General features: G+C 42.6%; 1 protein-coding gene across 1 annotated transcript in view; it reads left to right on the top strand.

Moving 5' to 3' along the window:
* Nucleotides 1-13791, top strand: part of parp8 (poly (ADP-ribose) polymerase family, member 8) — a 72577-nt gene that overhangs the window by 6356 nt on the left and 52430 nt on the right. Inside the window, exon 2 of the mRNA XM_063017628.1 lies at nt 4333-4387. Within this exon, the coding sequence (XP_062873698.1) occupies nt 4333-4387 (55 nt within the window). The remainder of the gene's footprint in view (nt 1-4332; nt 4388-13791) is intronic.

Here is a 13791-nt window from a genome sequence, read left to right as displayed (position 1 = left end):
CCCTCACCCATGTGGTTATATCAGCTATTGTTGAGTGGCGGTTCTTGATGCAGTGCCGTCTGAGGGATGGAAGATCACAGCATTCAGGTTAAGCTTGCACCCTTGGCCTTTACGCACTGAAATTCCTCCCGATTCCTTGAATTGTTTAATGATATTATGCACTGTAGAGGGAGAAATATGCAAATCCATTCCAATCTTTCTGTGAGGTACATTGTTTTTAAACATTTCAATCATTTTCTCACTCATTTGTTGACAAACTGGAGATCCTCTGGCCACCTTTTGAAGTTGAGCAGACAAAACATGAAATATCTCAGGTTCATCCTGTCTGCAATGAAATAAAAGTCAAAGTAAATGTAAGGAACACTGCATTTGTATTTTATTTGCGTTCTCCATACTGTCCCAACTGCTTCTGATTTGGGTTGTAGTTTTCCACACAGGCTTTTACCAAGAGTGCCAGTAATCTGTTGTTGAGCTGACTGCTCACTGCTGTTTATTGATTTTTAAGGAGTGTGTATGTCACCAGTGTGCTAAGAACATTGTTCTGTGGAATCCCCCTAACATTTGCTAAAAAGTCAGAGAAAGGCTAACAAAAAAGCATAGCAATAGATGTGCTACTGTCAGTAATCGTATAAATAGAAACTTATCAGGGATGCATAACTTGCCAAACTTCAAGTGTCAAGTCATGATCAAAAATATTGGGACCCCTGCACCAAAAAGGCACCGATGCTCCACACAGAACTCCAGAAATAGAGTGGACAAATAATAATAATAGAATATAGAAATGAGCATGAAGCAAAGCAAGAGGAACAAAGAATCGTCTGAGGAAGTGATAACCAAGACCACAGCCAACCTCAAGGTTACAAGTCCATCTCCAGAGAACTTAATGTTACTGTGTCCACTGTGTGCAATATCATTAAGAAGTTCACAGCCTGTGGCACTGTACCTGACCTCTCTGTATGTGGATGGAAAAGAGAAATTCATCTCTTTCTATTTGAACAGTGGACAAAGAACTCAATCAAACTGACCTGCAGGCACAGGTTACAGTGCCAGCTGAATAAAATTGGACTGTATGGTGGGAGACCCAGGAGGACCGTAGTGCTGACATATTGACATAAAAATGCCAGGCTGCTTTATGCCATAACCTACCTAAGGATAGATGAGACCAAACTAGAGCATTGTTGTACTATTTACAAAAGGAAATAACGTCTTTAAATAAAACAACATTATCAATATGTTCAAGCATGGTGAAGGTTCATAGATGTTTTGGGGTTGCTTTGCTGCTTTTGGTACGGGAAGCCTTGACTGTCTGCATGGCATCATGAAATTTGAAGACTACCAACAAATTTTGGAGCATAATTTAGGACCCAGTGGCAGAAAGCTGGGTCTCAGTCAGAGCTCATGGGTCTGGGTCTATATATACAGGGGTTGGACAATGAAACTGAAACACCTGGTTTTAGACCACAATAATTTATTAGTATGGTGTAGGGCCTCCTTTTGCGGCCAATACAGCGTCAATTCGTCTTGGAAATAACATATACAAGTCCTGCACAGTGGTCAGAGGGATTTTAAGCCATTCTTCTTGCAGGATAGTGGCCAGGTCACTACGTGATGCTGGTGGAGGAAAACGTTTCCTGACTCGCTTCTCCAAAACACCCCAAAGTGGCTCAATAATATTTAGATCTGGTGACTGTGCAGGCCATGGGAGATGTTCAACTTCACTTTCATGTTCATCAAACCAATCTTTCACCAGTCTTGCTGTGTGTATTGGTGCATTGTCATCCTGATACACGGCACCGCCATTGGATGCACATGGTCCTCCAGAATGGTTCGGTAGTCCTTGGCAGTGACGCGCCCATCTAGCACAAGTATTGGGCCAAGGGAATGCCATGATATGGCAGCCCAAACCATCACTGATCCACCCCCATGCTTCACTCTGGGCATGCAACAGTCTGGGTGGTACGCTTCTTTGGGGCTTCTCCACACCGTAACTCTCCCGGATGTGGGGAAAACAGTAAAGGTGGACTCATCAGAGAACAATACATGTTTGACATTGTCCACAGCCCAAGATTTGCGCTCCTTGCACCATTGAAACCGACGTTTGGCATTGGCACGAGTGACCAAAGGTTTGGCTATAGCAGCCCGGCCGTGTATATTGGCCCTGTGGAGCTCCCGACGGACAGTTCTGGTGGAAACAGGAGAGTTGAGGTGCACATTTAATTCTGCCGTGATTTGGGCAGCCGTGGTTTTATGTTTTTTGGATACAATCCGGGTTAGCACCCGAACATCCCTTTCAGACAGCTTCCTCTTGCGTCCACAGTTAATCCTGTTGGATGTGGTTTGTCCTTCTTGGTGGTATGCTGACATTACCCTGGATACCGTGGCTCTTGATACATCACAAAGACTTGCTGTCTTGGTCACAGATGCGCCAGCAAGACGTGCACCAACAATTTGTCCTCTTTTGAACTCTGGTATGTCACCCATAATGTTGTGTGCATTGCAATATTTTGAGCAAAACTGTGCTCTTACCCTGCTAATTGAACCTTCACACTCTGCTCTTACTGGTGCAATGTGCAATTAATGAAGATTGGCCACCAGACTGGTCCAATTTAGCCATGAAACCTCCCACACTAAAATGACAGGTTTTTCAGTTTCATTAGGTGTTCCAACCCCTGTATATAGAGTGTATCACAAAAGTGAGTACACCCCTCACATTTCTGCAAATATTTCATTATATCTTTTCATGGGACAACACTATAGACATGAAACTTGGATATAACTTAGAATAGTCAGTGTACAGCTTGTATAGCAGTGTAGATTTACTGTCTTCTGAAAATAACTCAACACACAGCCATTGATGTCTAAATAGCTGGCAACATAAGTGAGTACACCCCACAGTGAACATGTCCAAATTGTGCCCAAATGTGTCGTTGTCCCTCCCTGGTGTCATGTGTCAAGGTCCCAGGTGTAAATGGGGAGCAGGGCTGTTAAATTTGGTGTTTTGGGTACAATTCTCTCATACTGGCCACTGGATATTCAACATGGCACCTCATGGCAAAGAACTCTCTGAGGATGTGAGAAATAGATACACTGTATATATATAGTTTTCGAAGGGAGGGGATCATGCTCTGTTTCAGAATGTAACAGTACTTGTTGGAATTCATGTTTCCCTCAATGAACTGCAGCTCCCCAGTGCCAGCAACACTCATGCAGCCCAAGACCATGATGCTACCACCACCATGCTTGATTGTAGGCAAGATACAGTTGTCTTGGTACTTCTCACCAGGGCGCCGCCACACATGCTGGACACCATCTGAGCCAAACAAGTTTATCTTGGTCTCGTCAGACCACAGGGCATTCCAGTAATCCATGTTCTTGGACTGCTTGTCTTCAGCAAACTGTTTGCGGGCTTTCTTGTGCGTCAGCTTCCTTCTGGGATGACGACCATGCAGACCGAGTTGATGCAGTGTGCGGCGTATGGTCTGAGCACTGACAGGCTGACCTCCCACGTCTTCAACCTCTGCAGCAATGCTGGCAGCACTCATGTGTATATTTTTTAAAGCCAACCTCTGGATATGACGCCGAACACGTGGACTCAACTTCTTTGGTCGACCCTGGCGAAGCCTGTTCCGAGTGGAACCTGTCCTGGAAAAGCGCTGTATGACCTTGGCCACCATGCTGTAGCTCAGTTTCAGGGTGTTAGCAATCTTCTTATAGCCCAGGCCATCTTTGTGGAGAGCAACAATTCTATTTCTCACATCCTCAGAGAGTTCTTTGCCATGAGGTGCCATGTTGAATATCCAGTGGCCAGTATGAGAGAATTGTACCCAAAACACCAAATTTAACAGCCCTGCTCCCCATTTACACCTGGGACCTTGACACATGACACCAGGGAGGGACAACGACACATTTGGGCACAATTTGGACATGTTCACTGTGGGGTGTACTCACTTATGTTGCCAGCTATTTAGACATTAATGGCTGTGTGTTGAGTTATTTTGAGAAGACAGTAAATCTACACTGCTATACAAGCTGTACACTGACTACTCTAAGTTATATCCAAGTTTCATGTCTATAGTGTTGTCCCATGAAAAGATATAATGAAATATTTGCAGAAATGTGAGGGGTGTACTCACTTTTGTGATACACTGTATATATATATACACCAAAGTAAGGTTGCAATCTTTGGGCACCATGCTGACTCGTGGGGGGAACGCCCTACATATTAATCCACAGGCCATTGCTGCTGGCCCATACTGATAAGTGTGTCCTCCCCGTAGCTATTTATAGACTGCCTTTCTGTAATTTATTGGGATTTCTTTTTATGTCTTTCAGATTTCCGATTCAGTGACGCCACCTTCACGTTTACCTACTCAAAAGGATCTAGAAGGTAAATGTAATTCTTGTATGCAGCTACATTTATTGTTTATTGTTTTACAATCCTGATCTGATTGTTTGTATTTACGGATGAAGTGTTAGTGGATCAGCTATGATGTTTATTAAGATCAAACATCTGGAGAATTGTGTTAGGAATTTTGAGTTTTTCCTTTTCTGACCACAGCACATGTTTCTACTGTCTTTGGGTCCATCTGAGGTCCATCTTGCACCAAGATAACTCAGTGGTGTTTCTACATAGAATCAATTTCTGGCTTTCTCGTTGCATAATTTTCATTTCTTAATAAAGTGGTGGTGTGTAAAGTGACCACAAGGTACTTCTGAGTCTATGTGGCTATATTTGTCACAGTAGCATGACAGTTTTCATGAAGTGCCATATGAGAACTGACAGGTCACACACAGGTCTTTGGATTTCTTGAATCTTATTTTGAATCAATATTATGTATGATAGATGGGTATGACTTAAACATTATACATTAATCAGCCATAACATTTTATCAGCTCCACTTACCATATAGAAGCACTTTGTAGTTCTACAACTACTGACTGTAGTCCATCTGTTTCTCTGCATGCTTTGTTAGCCCTCTTTCATGATGTTCTTCAATGGTCAGGACTCTCCCAGGACCACCACAGAGCAGGTATTATTTAGGTGGTGGATCATTCTCAGCACTGCAGTGACACTGACATGGTGGTGGTGTGTTAGTGTGTGTTGTGCTGGTATGAGTGGATCAGACACAGCAGTGTCCACTCACTGTCCACTCTATTATGTAAATAAATTTTCATTGATGTTTAATTTGTATAAAGGTGCACAAGTGTAATTTTTTTGCAAATTCAGGCTTAGCAGTGACAGTTTAATCGTTTTTGGTACACAGAGGGAGATGCTAGCTGGCATGCTGTCGGGTTGTGCCTCCTTAGCCCATTGGTTTGAATGTCCTGAGACTAACTTTGTTAGCTTAGTAAGCGAAAACTGCTGTGATGTAATCGTTGTCTAAATAACAGTAGTGCGTGTAAATAAACTGCGTTATGAGTCCAATGTCTTGTGAGAATCATGAGCCACATCTCTAGATGTCGAAGTAAGACAATAGCTATAGTGTTAAGGCGGTAGTTAGATAGAAGTGTACAGCAAGTGATGAGATGACATTTAGGGATTTAAGGTGTCGTTTAAGGTGTCCTTTGATTTTCGACTGCTAAATTCTGGCCCCAAAGAAGGCAGCAATTGGAAAGAGTTGAAGCTCTTACTGTGGCTGTCGGTCAAGAACGTCTATTTATTAGCTGAGGAGACAAAGGTTAGTTAGTTGATGTGCTGCTGGATGGTGAGGAAAGAGGATTTGGAAAGACTGATGAAGTCATCTCTGCCTCTTGTCTGGGAGAAATTGGGGAAATTGATGGTCCAGCAGAAGGAGAAGGGAAGCAAATTCTGGGAAGGTGTATTAAAAGCATAGGGTTTGAGGGATTTGCAGGATTTCTTGATGTTCTTCGGGATGATCTGGCATTATTATCTGGGTTGCTTTTGAAAGTTCTTATAAAAGGACCAAAGACCTTCCCTTCTAGCTCAGCCTAGTTTGAATCTCAGCTCTGCTATGGGCTGCTCGGGCGCCTCGGCCTATGTCTGGGGGTGGGAAGGCCAAAGGGATTCCTCATTTTCATTTCTGTTTTCTTCATTGTCTGGTTGATGGTGCCTGCACAGAAAGGCCATATAGGAGTCGGCTCTTCTATGGCTATAACAGGCTCCACTCTTCTCAGAAGGCTTTTCACCAAATTTTGGATTGTCTGTGGGAATTTGTGGCCATTCAGCCAAACATTTGTACAGTCAGGCAGTATTTGCTAGAACTCTCTCAGAAGAACTCACAGGCCCCTGAGACATCACACTTAAATGAGTTGTTATATTGCTCCTTTCCCCCGTGGTCATGCAAATTCCGGGATTAATCCCTCGATAAATGCTAATTGAAAATGGATGTGGCCAGAATTGCACCTCTTGCTCACTAGAGCAGGGCCGGTGTCGATAAGGACGTCCTGTGAAAGATTTATGAATGCAGAGTTGGGGGGGACTTCGATGTTGTAATTAATTGAACTTAAATTAGGACGCCCCCTTGGGCCTAGACCGCATCCTCCGAAAGCCTAATGAATGATGGGTTTATTCTGAACGAACTATTTACTTATTAGTGGTGGATGTCAGGGTCTGTGTGAAATAATGGAAGTTCTGAGGAATATACACTTATGGTCAAAATATGTGGACACCTGATGATGAGCTTGTTAAGCATTACTCTTCTTCTCTACTGATGTTGACCTCCACTCTGACTGAGTAGAGCTGTGAAGCCCCCTCCGACACGTGTGCAGCAGCCGGCTGCGTCTTTTCACCTGCACTAGGCGAATTTATATGCGGATCAGCTTTGCATACGGAGAGACACACCCTGATCACACATTATCCTTTGCCCCTGTGCAGGCACCTTCAATCAGCCAGCAGAGGTTGTATTTGCATCAGTTATCAGGAATCGCCACCGGCACCCCTCCCTTAAACAACAAGCCAATCGTTCGTGTAGCCTCTAAGGAATTTGATTTAAGGCAGTTGTAGCCTAGCGATTAGTTTACTGGACTAGTAATCGAAAGGTTTCTGGTTCAAGCCGGTAGCAGAGCTGAGATTCGAATCGACAAGTTTGAGATGTCAGCTCTGTCATAATTCCTCTTAATATATTACAAGTTGCTGTATTTTAATTAGTCTTTGCTTAATTAATGAAGCAAATTCCAAAAAAGGCTTAACACCACTGAGGTGTCAACACATTCCTGAAGTGTGAGTGTGAATAGCTCATCAAACTGTGTTGGTAACTGTGAGGTATGCGATGACATAACATTAAAACCACCTCCCTGTCTCTACACTCACTAGCACTTTGTGGTTCTACAATTACTGACTGTAGTCCATCTGTTTGTCTGCATGCTTTGTTAGCCACCTTTCATGCTGTTTTTCAATGGTCAGGACTCTCCCAGGACCACTACAGAGTAGGTATTATTTAGGTGGTGGATCATTCTCAGTACTGCAGTGACACTGACATGGTGGTGGTGTGTTAGTGTGTGTTGTGCTGGTATGAGTGGATCAGACACAGCAATGCTGCTGGAGTTTTTAAACACCTCACTGACACTGCTGGACTGAGAATAGTCCACCAACCAAAAACATCCAGCCAACAGCGCCCCATGAGCAGTGTCCTGTGACCACGGATGAAGGTCTAGAAGATGACCAACTCAAACAGCAGCAATAGATGAGCGATCGTCTCTGACTTTACATCTACAAGGTGAACCAACTAGGTAGGAGTGTCTAATAGAGTGGACAGTGAGTGGACACAGGTGTGTCTGATCCACTCATACCAGCACAACACATCTTAACACACCACCACCATGTCAGTGTCACTGCAGTGCTGAGAATGATCCACCACCTAAATAATACTTGCTCTGTAGAGGTCCTTTGGGGGGTCCTGACCATTGAAAAACAGCATAAAAGGGGGCTAACAATGAATGCAGAGAAATAGATGGACTACAGTCAGTAATTGTAGAACTACAAAGTGCTTCTATATGGTAAGTGGAGCTGATAAAATGGACAGTGAGTGTAGAAACAAGGAGGTTTTTTTAATGTTATGGCTGATGAGTGTATTTATATAATAAATGTACAGTATAATACTATACATTTAAAAAACCAATGAATGCTGTCTGTGAACGCCGTCTATGAAACTGTGTCACTGGCTGTGTTTAAGAGGAAGTAAATAACTTCCTGTTCTTTTGAGAGAAGTGTTGTTGCTCATTTTGTAAAGGTAACACTCAAAGTATAAGTACAACCCCAAATCAGAAAAAGTTGGGACAGTTTCTTACATTTACTTTGACTTTTATTTAATTGCAGACAGGATGAACCTGGAATATTTTATTTAATTTATTAATAAACATCCATTCCTACATTTCAGGCCTGCAACACATTCCAAAAAAAGTTGGGACAGTAAAGCATTTAACACTTTGTAATGTTGCCATTCCTTTTCACCACACTTAAAAGACGTTTTGGCACCGAGGAGACCAAGCGGTTTAGTGTTTCAGCTTTTATTTTGTCCTGTTCTTCCTGCAAACACGTCTTAAGATGTGCAACAGTACGGGGTCGTTGTCGTATTTTCAGTTTCACAAAAGTGTAAATTACCTTTGCCAAGGGCACTGACACAGTCCTATACCATGACAGACCCTGGCTTTTAGACTTATTGCTGATAACAGTCTGGATGGTCCTTTTCGTCTTTGCTCCGGAGCATCAATTTTGTTCCAAAAAAGACCTGGAATGCTGCTTCATCTGACCACAATACACGTTTTCACTGTGTGATGGTCCATCCCAGATGCCTCTGAGCCCAGAGAAGTCAACGCCGCTTCTGGACATGGTTAACATAAGGCTTCTTTTTTGCACAGTAAAGTGTTAAGTGGCATTTGTGCATGTAACTCTGTATTGTAGTGCTCGACAAAGATTTGCCAGAGTAATACCTCACCCATGTGGTTATATCAACTATTGTTGAGTGGCAGTTCTTGATGCAGTGCCGTCTGAGGGATGGAAGATCACGGGCGTTCAGCTTAAGCTTGCGCCTTTGGCCTTTACACTAAAATTCCTCCCGATTCCTTGAATGGTTTAATGATATTATGCACTGTAGAGGGAGAAATATACAAATCCCTTCCAATCTTTCTTTGAGGTTCAATGTTCTTAAACATTTCAATCATTTTCTCACACGTTTGTTGACAAACTGGAGTCAGAGAGAGTCAGAGTCAGAGAGGTTTTATTGTCATTTCAGCTACATACAAGTACATATTGAAACGAAACAGCGTTCCTCTAGGATCACGGTGTAACACGGTACAAAAAGTGCAAGACAAAACAGTGTAAATACAAAACAGTGTAAATACAAAACAGTGTAAATACAACAATAAATACAAAAAAATCCTATAATAAGTAACTACAAAAGATATTCCTAATTATCCCTAATCTAAACAAGTAATTAGAAGACAGGACTAAAGACAAGTGTTAGTACATGATGGTGAATAGATGGTACAATGGTTCATGAGGTAGTGACATGTTGTACATTAGCAGCGTAAAATTGGCAATGGAGATAAGGTGCCTAAAAAGTAAATAAGGTGCAAAAATACAAAAAGACTTTTCAATATTTGAATAAACAGGTAAAAACAGACTAACATAGTCAATACACTTCAGCAGAAAATTTCCGGAGGAAATTGTTATAGTACTGAGTTGAGGAGTCTGATTGCTTGTGGGATAAAACTGTTACACAGTCTGGTTGTGTTAGTCCGGAGATCCTCTGATCATCCTTGCTTATCAAAGTCTCAGCCTTTCCTGGATGCTGCTTTTGTACCAAACCATGATTACAATCACCTGTTTGGAATCACATCATTATTTAGTTTTTTCACCTTAAATTGCCCCCGTCCCAACTTTTTTAGGAATGTGTTGCAGGCCTGAAATGCAGGAATGGAGGTTTATTAAGAAATGAAATGAAGTTGAGCAGACAAAACATGAAATATCTAGTGTTCAAACTGTCTGCAATTCACTGCGATTCACTTGGCAATTGAAACAGCTACCAAAGGTGCGATCACGGATTTAAAAACGTGCCGTACCATAGGGTGCCGTGCAGTGAAAAGTGGGCATTTGACATCGACTCCTTCTGAGAAATGGCACACCACCACTACATTGTCATTATGAAGGTTTGCTTTGCCTTTCCGGCCACCATACAGTCTCCCAGTTTCTCCCAATTTAGCATAGCCAATTAGTCTTCTGCTGCTGGGGACCCCGAAAGCGTCCAAGAATGGTTTATTTGCTAGTTTCACACCTCGGGCTACTAACCAGGGTCTTTACACAGCGTTGAAGAACTCGGCCCCTTTTTTAGTCCTGTCTTTTTCCACCTAGCAGACTAGTGGCCAATTTCATCTGCTGCAGGGACTGCCAGTTGTGCTTGGTAGAGGGCGCCCAGCCGACCGGTAGCAGAGCTGAGATATGAACTGCTGGCGGAATATCCCACTGCTTGATTCAATCACCTATACTATTAGATTTGTTGTTGAGTGAGTATGGTTCATGTGTCGAACAGACAACTGTAGCAAAATGCCACATCAAAGCCTTACTCAAGCGTGTCCTTCCTCGGCTGCCTAGAGGGAAACCTCAGCGCCTGTAAGACATACATCTCTAACCAATTTTATGGGGTCTTACCGAGCGCTAATGTCATCGAGTCCAATTTCGGTTGCACTTATTAGCTTCGGATGCTGCAGGGCTTTGAGTTTCTGCCTCCACGGAAAATTATAAAGCTCTGTTTGGGAAAGCTAACACCCCTATATGGGCTGTTGTAGTACCTCATGATACCTCATGATAATTATGTGATATGAGTGTGTGCAGCAGTTTTACAACCCCAAAGAGACTAAGACTTCAAAATCAGCTCCACTTATACACCATATAGGAGCACTTTGTAGTTCTACAATTACAGATTGGAGTCCATCTATTTCTCTGCATGCTTTGTTAGTCCCCTTTTATGCTGTTCTTTAATGGTCAGGACCCCCACAATACCACCACAGAGTAGGTATTATTTAGGTGGTGGAACATTCTTAGCACTGCAGTGACACTGACATGGTGGTGGTGTGTTAGTGTGTGTTAGGGTGCTGGTATGAGTGGATCAGACACAGCAGTGTCCACTCACTGTCCACTCTATTAGACACTCCTACCTAGTTGGTCCACCTTGTAGATGTAAAGTCAGAGACGATCACTCATCTATTGCTGCTGTTTGAGTTGGTCATCTTCTAGACCTTCATCAGTGGTCACAGGATGCTGCCCACGGGGCGCTGTTGACTGGATATTTTTGGTTGGTGGACTATTCTCAGTCCAGCAGTGACAGTGAGGTGTTTAAAAAACCTCATCAGCATTGCTGTGTCTGATCCACTCATACCAGCACAACACACACTAACACACCACCACCATGTCAGTGTCACTGCAGTGCTGAGAATGATTCACCACCCAAATAATACCTGCTCTGTGGTGGTCCTGGGAGAGTCCTGACCATTGAAGAACAGCATGAAAGGGGACTAACAAAGCATGCAGAGAAACAGATGGACTACAGTCAGTAATTGTATAACTACAAAAAGCTCCTATATGGTAAGTGGAGCTGATAAAATGGACAGTGTGTAGAAACAAGGAGGTGGTTTTAATGTTATGGCCGATCGGTGTAGATGCAAAATTTGGAGGAGGGTTGGACACTTGCAACAAACAAGTCCGATCCTTTGAGGCCCCACCTCGCAACTTAGAGGAGTTAAAGGATCTGCTGCTGGGAACATCTTGGTGCCTGATACCACAGCACACCTTCAGGGGTCTAGTGGAGTCCATCCCTCGATGGGTCAGGACTGTTTTGGCAGCAAAAGGGGGACCAAGACAATGTTAGGAAGGTGGTCATCTGTGTATTTTATGAATGTGTTTTTTAATCACCAGTAGAACCTGTACTCGCTGCAGTATCATATGCTATATATTTTTATAAGCTGGGTAAAGCCCAGACCTTCTGTTCCGTGTCATATCCGATTCATGTGTATTTCACTTTGTATTTCCTGTGAGAGCTTTAAAGCATTATATATGTATGAGCTTTCACAGGAAATACAAAGTAAAACACCTGAATGAAAAATGACACAGCGCAGAACTTTTGGGCTTTACCCAGCTGCTACTTTGAATAACGACGTCTCCCTGCTGTTAAAAAAAACCTCAAGGACTCTTACGGCTATTGAATTTAAGAAAACGATTTTCTCTTAGTGATCTAATTTCCTTGTGCGATACCTCAGTGTGTATCTCACTTCTTATCGCACAGGAAGTCATTTGGGTTATTCTTAATGTCTGGTGTTCGGTGTCTGCCAGTGTCCTATCATAATTAAGAAGACTGTAGCAGTGCTTGATAGAATGAATGGAAGATACAATACACAGCACAGCCACCTTAACGTACATTGAATTGAATGTAAACGTACAACATCCAGCGACGCATCAAAGACGAAAATTTGGGGAACACCCCACAAGAGCTGCAGTTTTGGAGATGCTCTGATCCAGTCGTCTAGCTATCACAATTTGGCCCTGGTCAGACTCGCTCAAATCCTTACACTTCTAACATCAACTTTGAGGATAAAATGTTCACTTGCTGTGTAATATATCCCACCCACTATCCCAACAGGTGCCGTGATGAAGAGATAATCAGTGTTATTCACTTCATCTGTCAGTGGAACCTCGATTTAACAGACCTCCATTTAACGGACCTCCATTTACCAGATTTTGGATTTAACTGACAAAATCTGGGAAACCAAATGTCCGGTCCGATTGTTTAAAATTCCCCCGAGAAGCGCACCAAGACACAAGTCTCTTTGTTTACATGGGCCATAGGCTTTGTATTATCAGGAGGCTCGCTTTGTTCTCGCCTTCTTCTCTGTGTTTTATGCTTAATTTTTAAGTTCTAGTGTTCAGTTATGCACCAGTGCTGCTCCAGTAGCCACCAGCAGTGCTTCAGGCTTAGAATAATAGATACTACTAGAAATATAAAGTCTCCCCCCCCACTATATGACCACGACACACAAGGTAAATGAAATTAATATTTATTTACAGATTTTACATGACATATTTACATATCTATTACATTGTTAATTTGACTGCTTATGTGTATGTAATACGTGCATGTTTAGCACATTTGAGGACCTTGAGGACCTGCCATGTTTTTGTATATTTTCTTGTTACTTGTTAGCGCTATTGCTAACAGCCACCGAGATGAATTCAAAAGAATTTAACTACACTACACAGTGAGCTAGCAATAGAAGAAGGAGCAGATTGATTTTGCCCCAGTAATGCCCTAGTATTTCATCAACTTTGTAATGTCATGTACCCTAATGAGGTGCCTAGTGCTTAGAGGAAAAATAGCCCTGTACCAACACAGATCTATACCTAACAGTGGTCATCAGGTTTTCTTTTTAGTGTGGTCATCCTTCTTTTTACACCAAACTCCCACTGAGTTTTGCCAAAAAGAACCATTTAGACCAGGGCTGCCCAATTTGGGGCCCGTGGGCCAAACTTGGCCCGCCGTCTCTTTTTTTTGGCCCACCTCACTAGATCAAAGTAGCGCCTACTTTTGTCAGTAGCTGGGAATTTCTTTTAACAGGTGTTAAACTACCTATAACGCTAGCTGCAATTCATTAGCTGACCACAATTTTACATGAGACAGTGGATAGGAGAGGGGGGCGCTGTGGAGCTCCTGTCAGCAGACATCAAGTAATCTATGATGACATGAGTGAGGCTGTTAATCATGGTGCGTATGAGGCAGTGGCATTGGATAAACAAAAATTTAAAAACAGTTTGAATATTTTTTCACCGAAATAGATTAAACCGCA

The sequence above is a fragment of the Trichomycterus rosablanca genome, chromosome 21, assembly GCF_030014385.1.
Source record: "Trichomycterus rosablanca isolate fTriRos1 chromosome 21, fTriRos1.hap1, whole genome shotgun sequence".
NCBI classification, from domain to species: domain Eukaryota; kingdom Metazoa; phylum Chordata; class Actinopteri; order Siluriformes; family Trichomycteridae; genus Trichomycterus; species Trichomycterus rosablanca.
The sequence above is the reverse complement of the archived record's forward strand: the minus strand, read 5'-3'. Positions and strand labels throughout refer to the sequence as shown.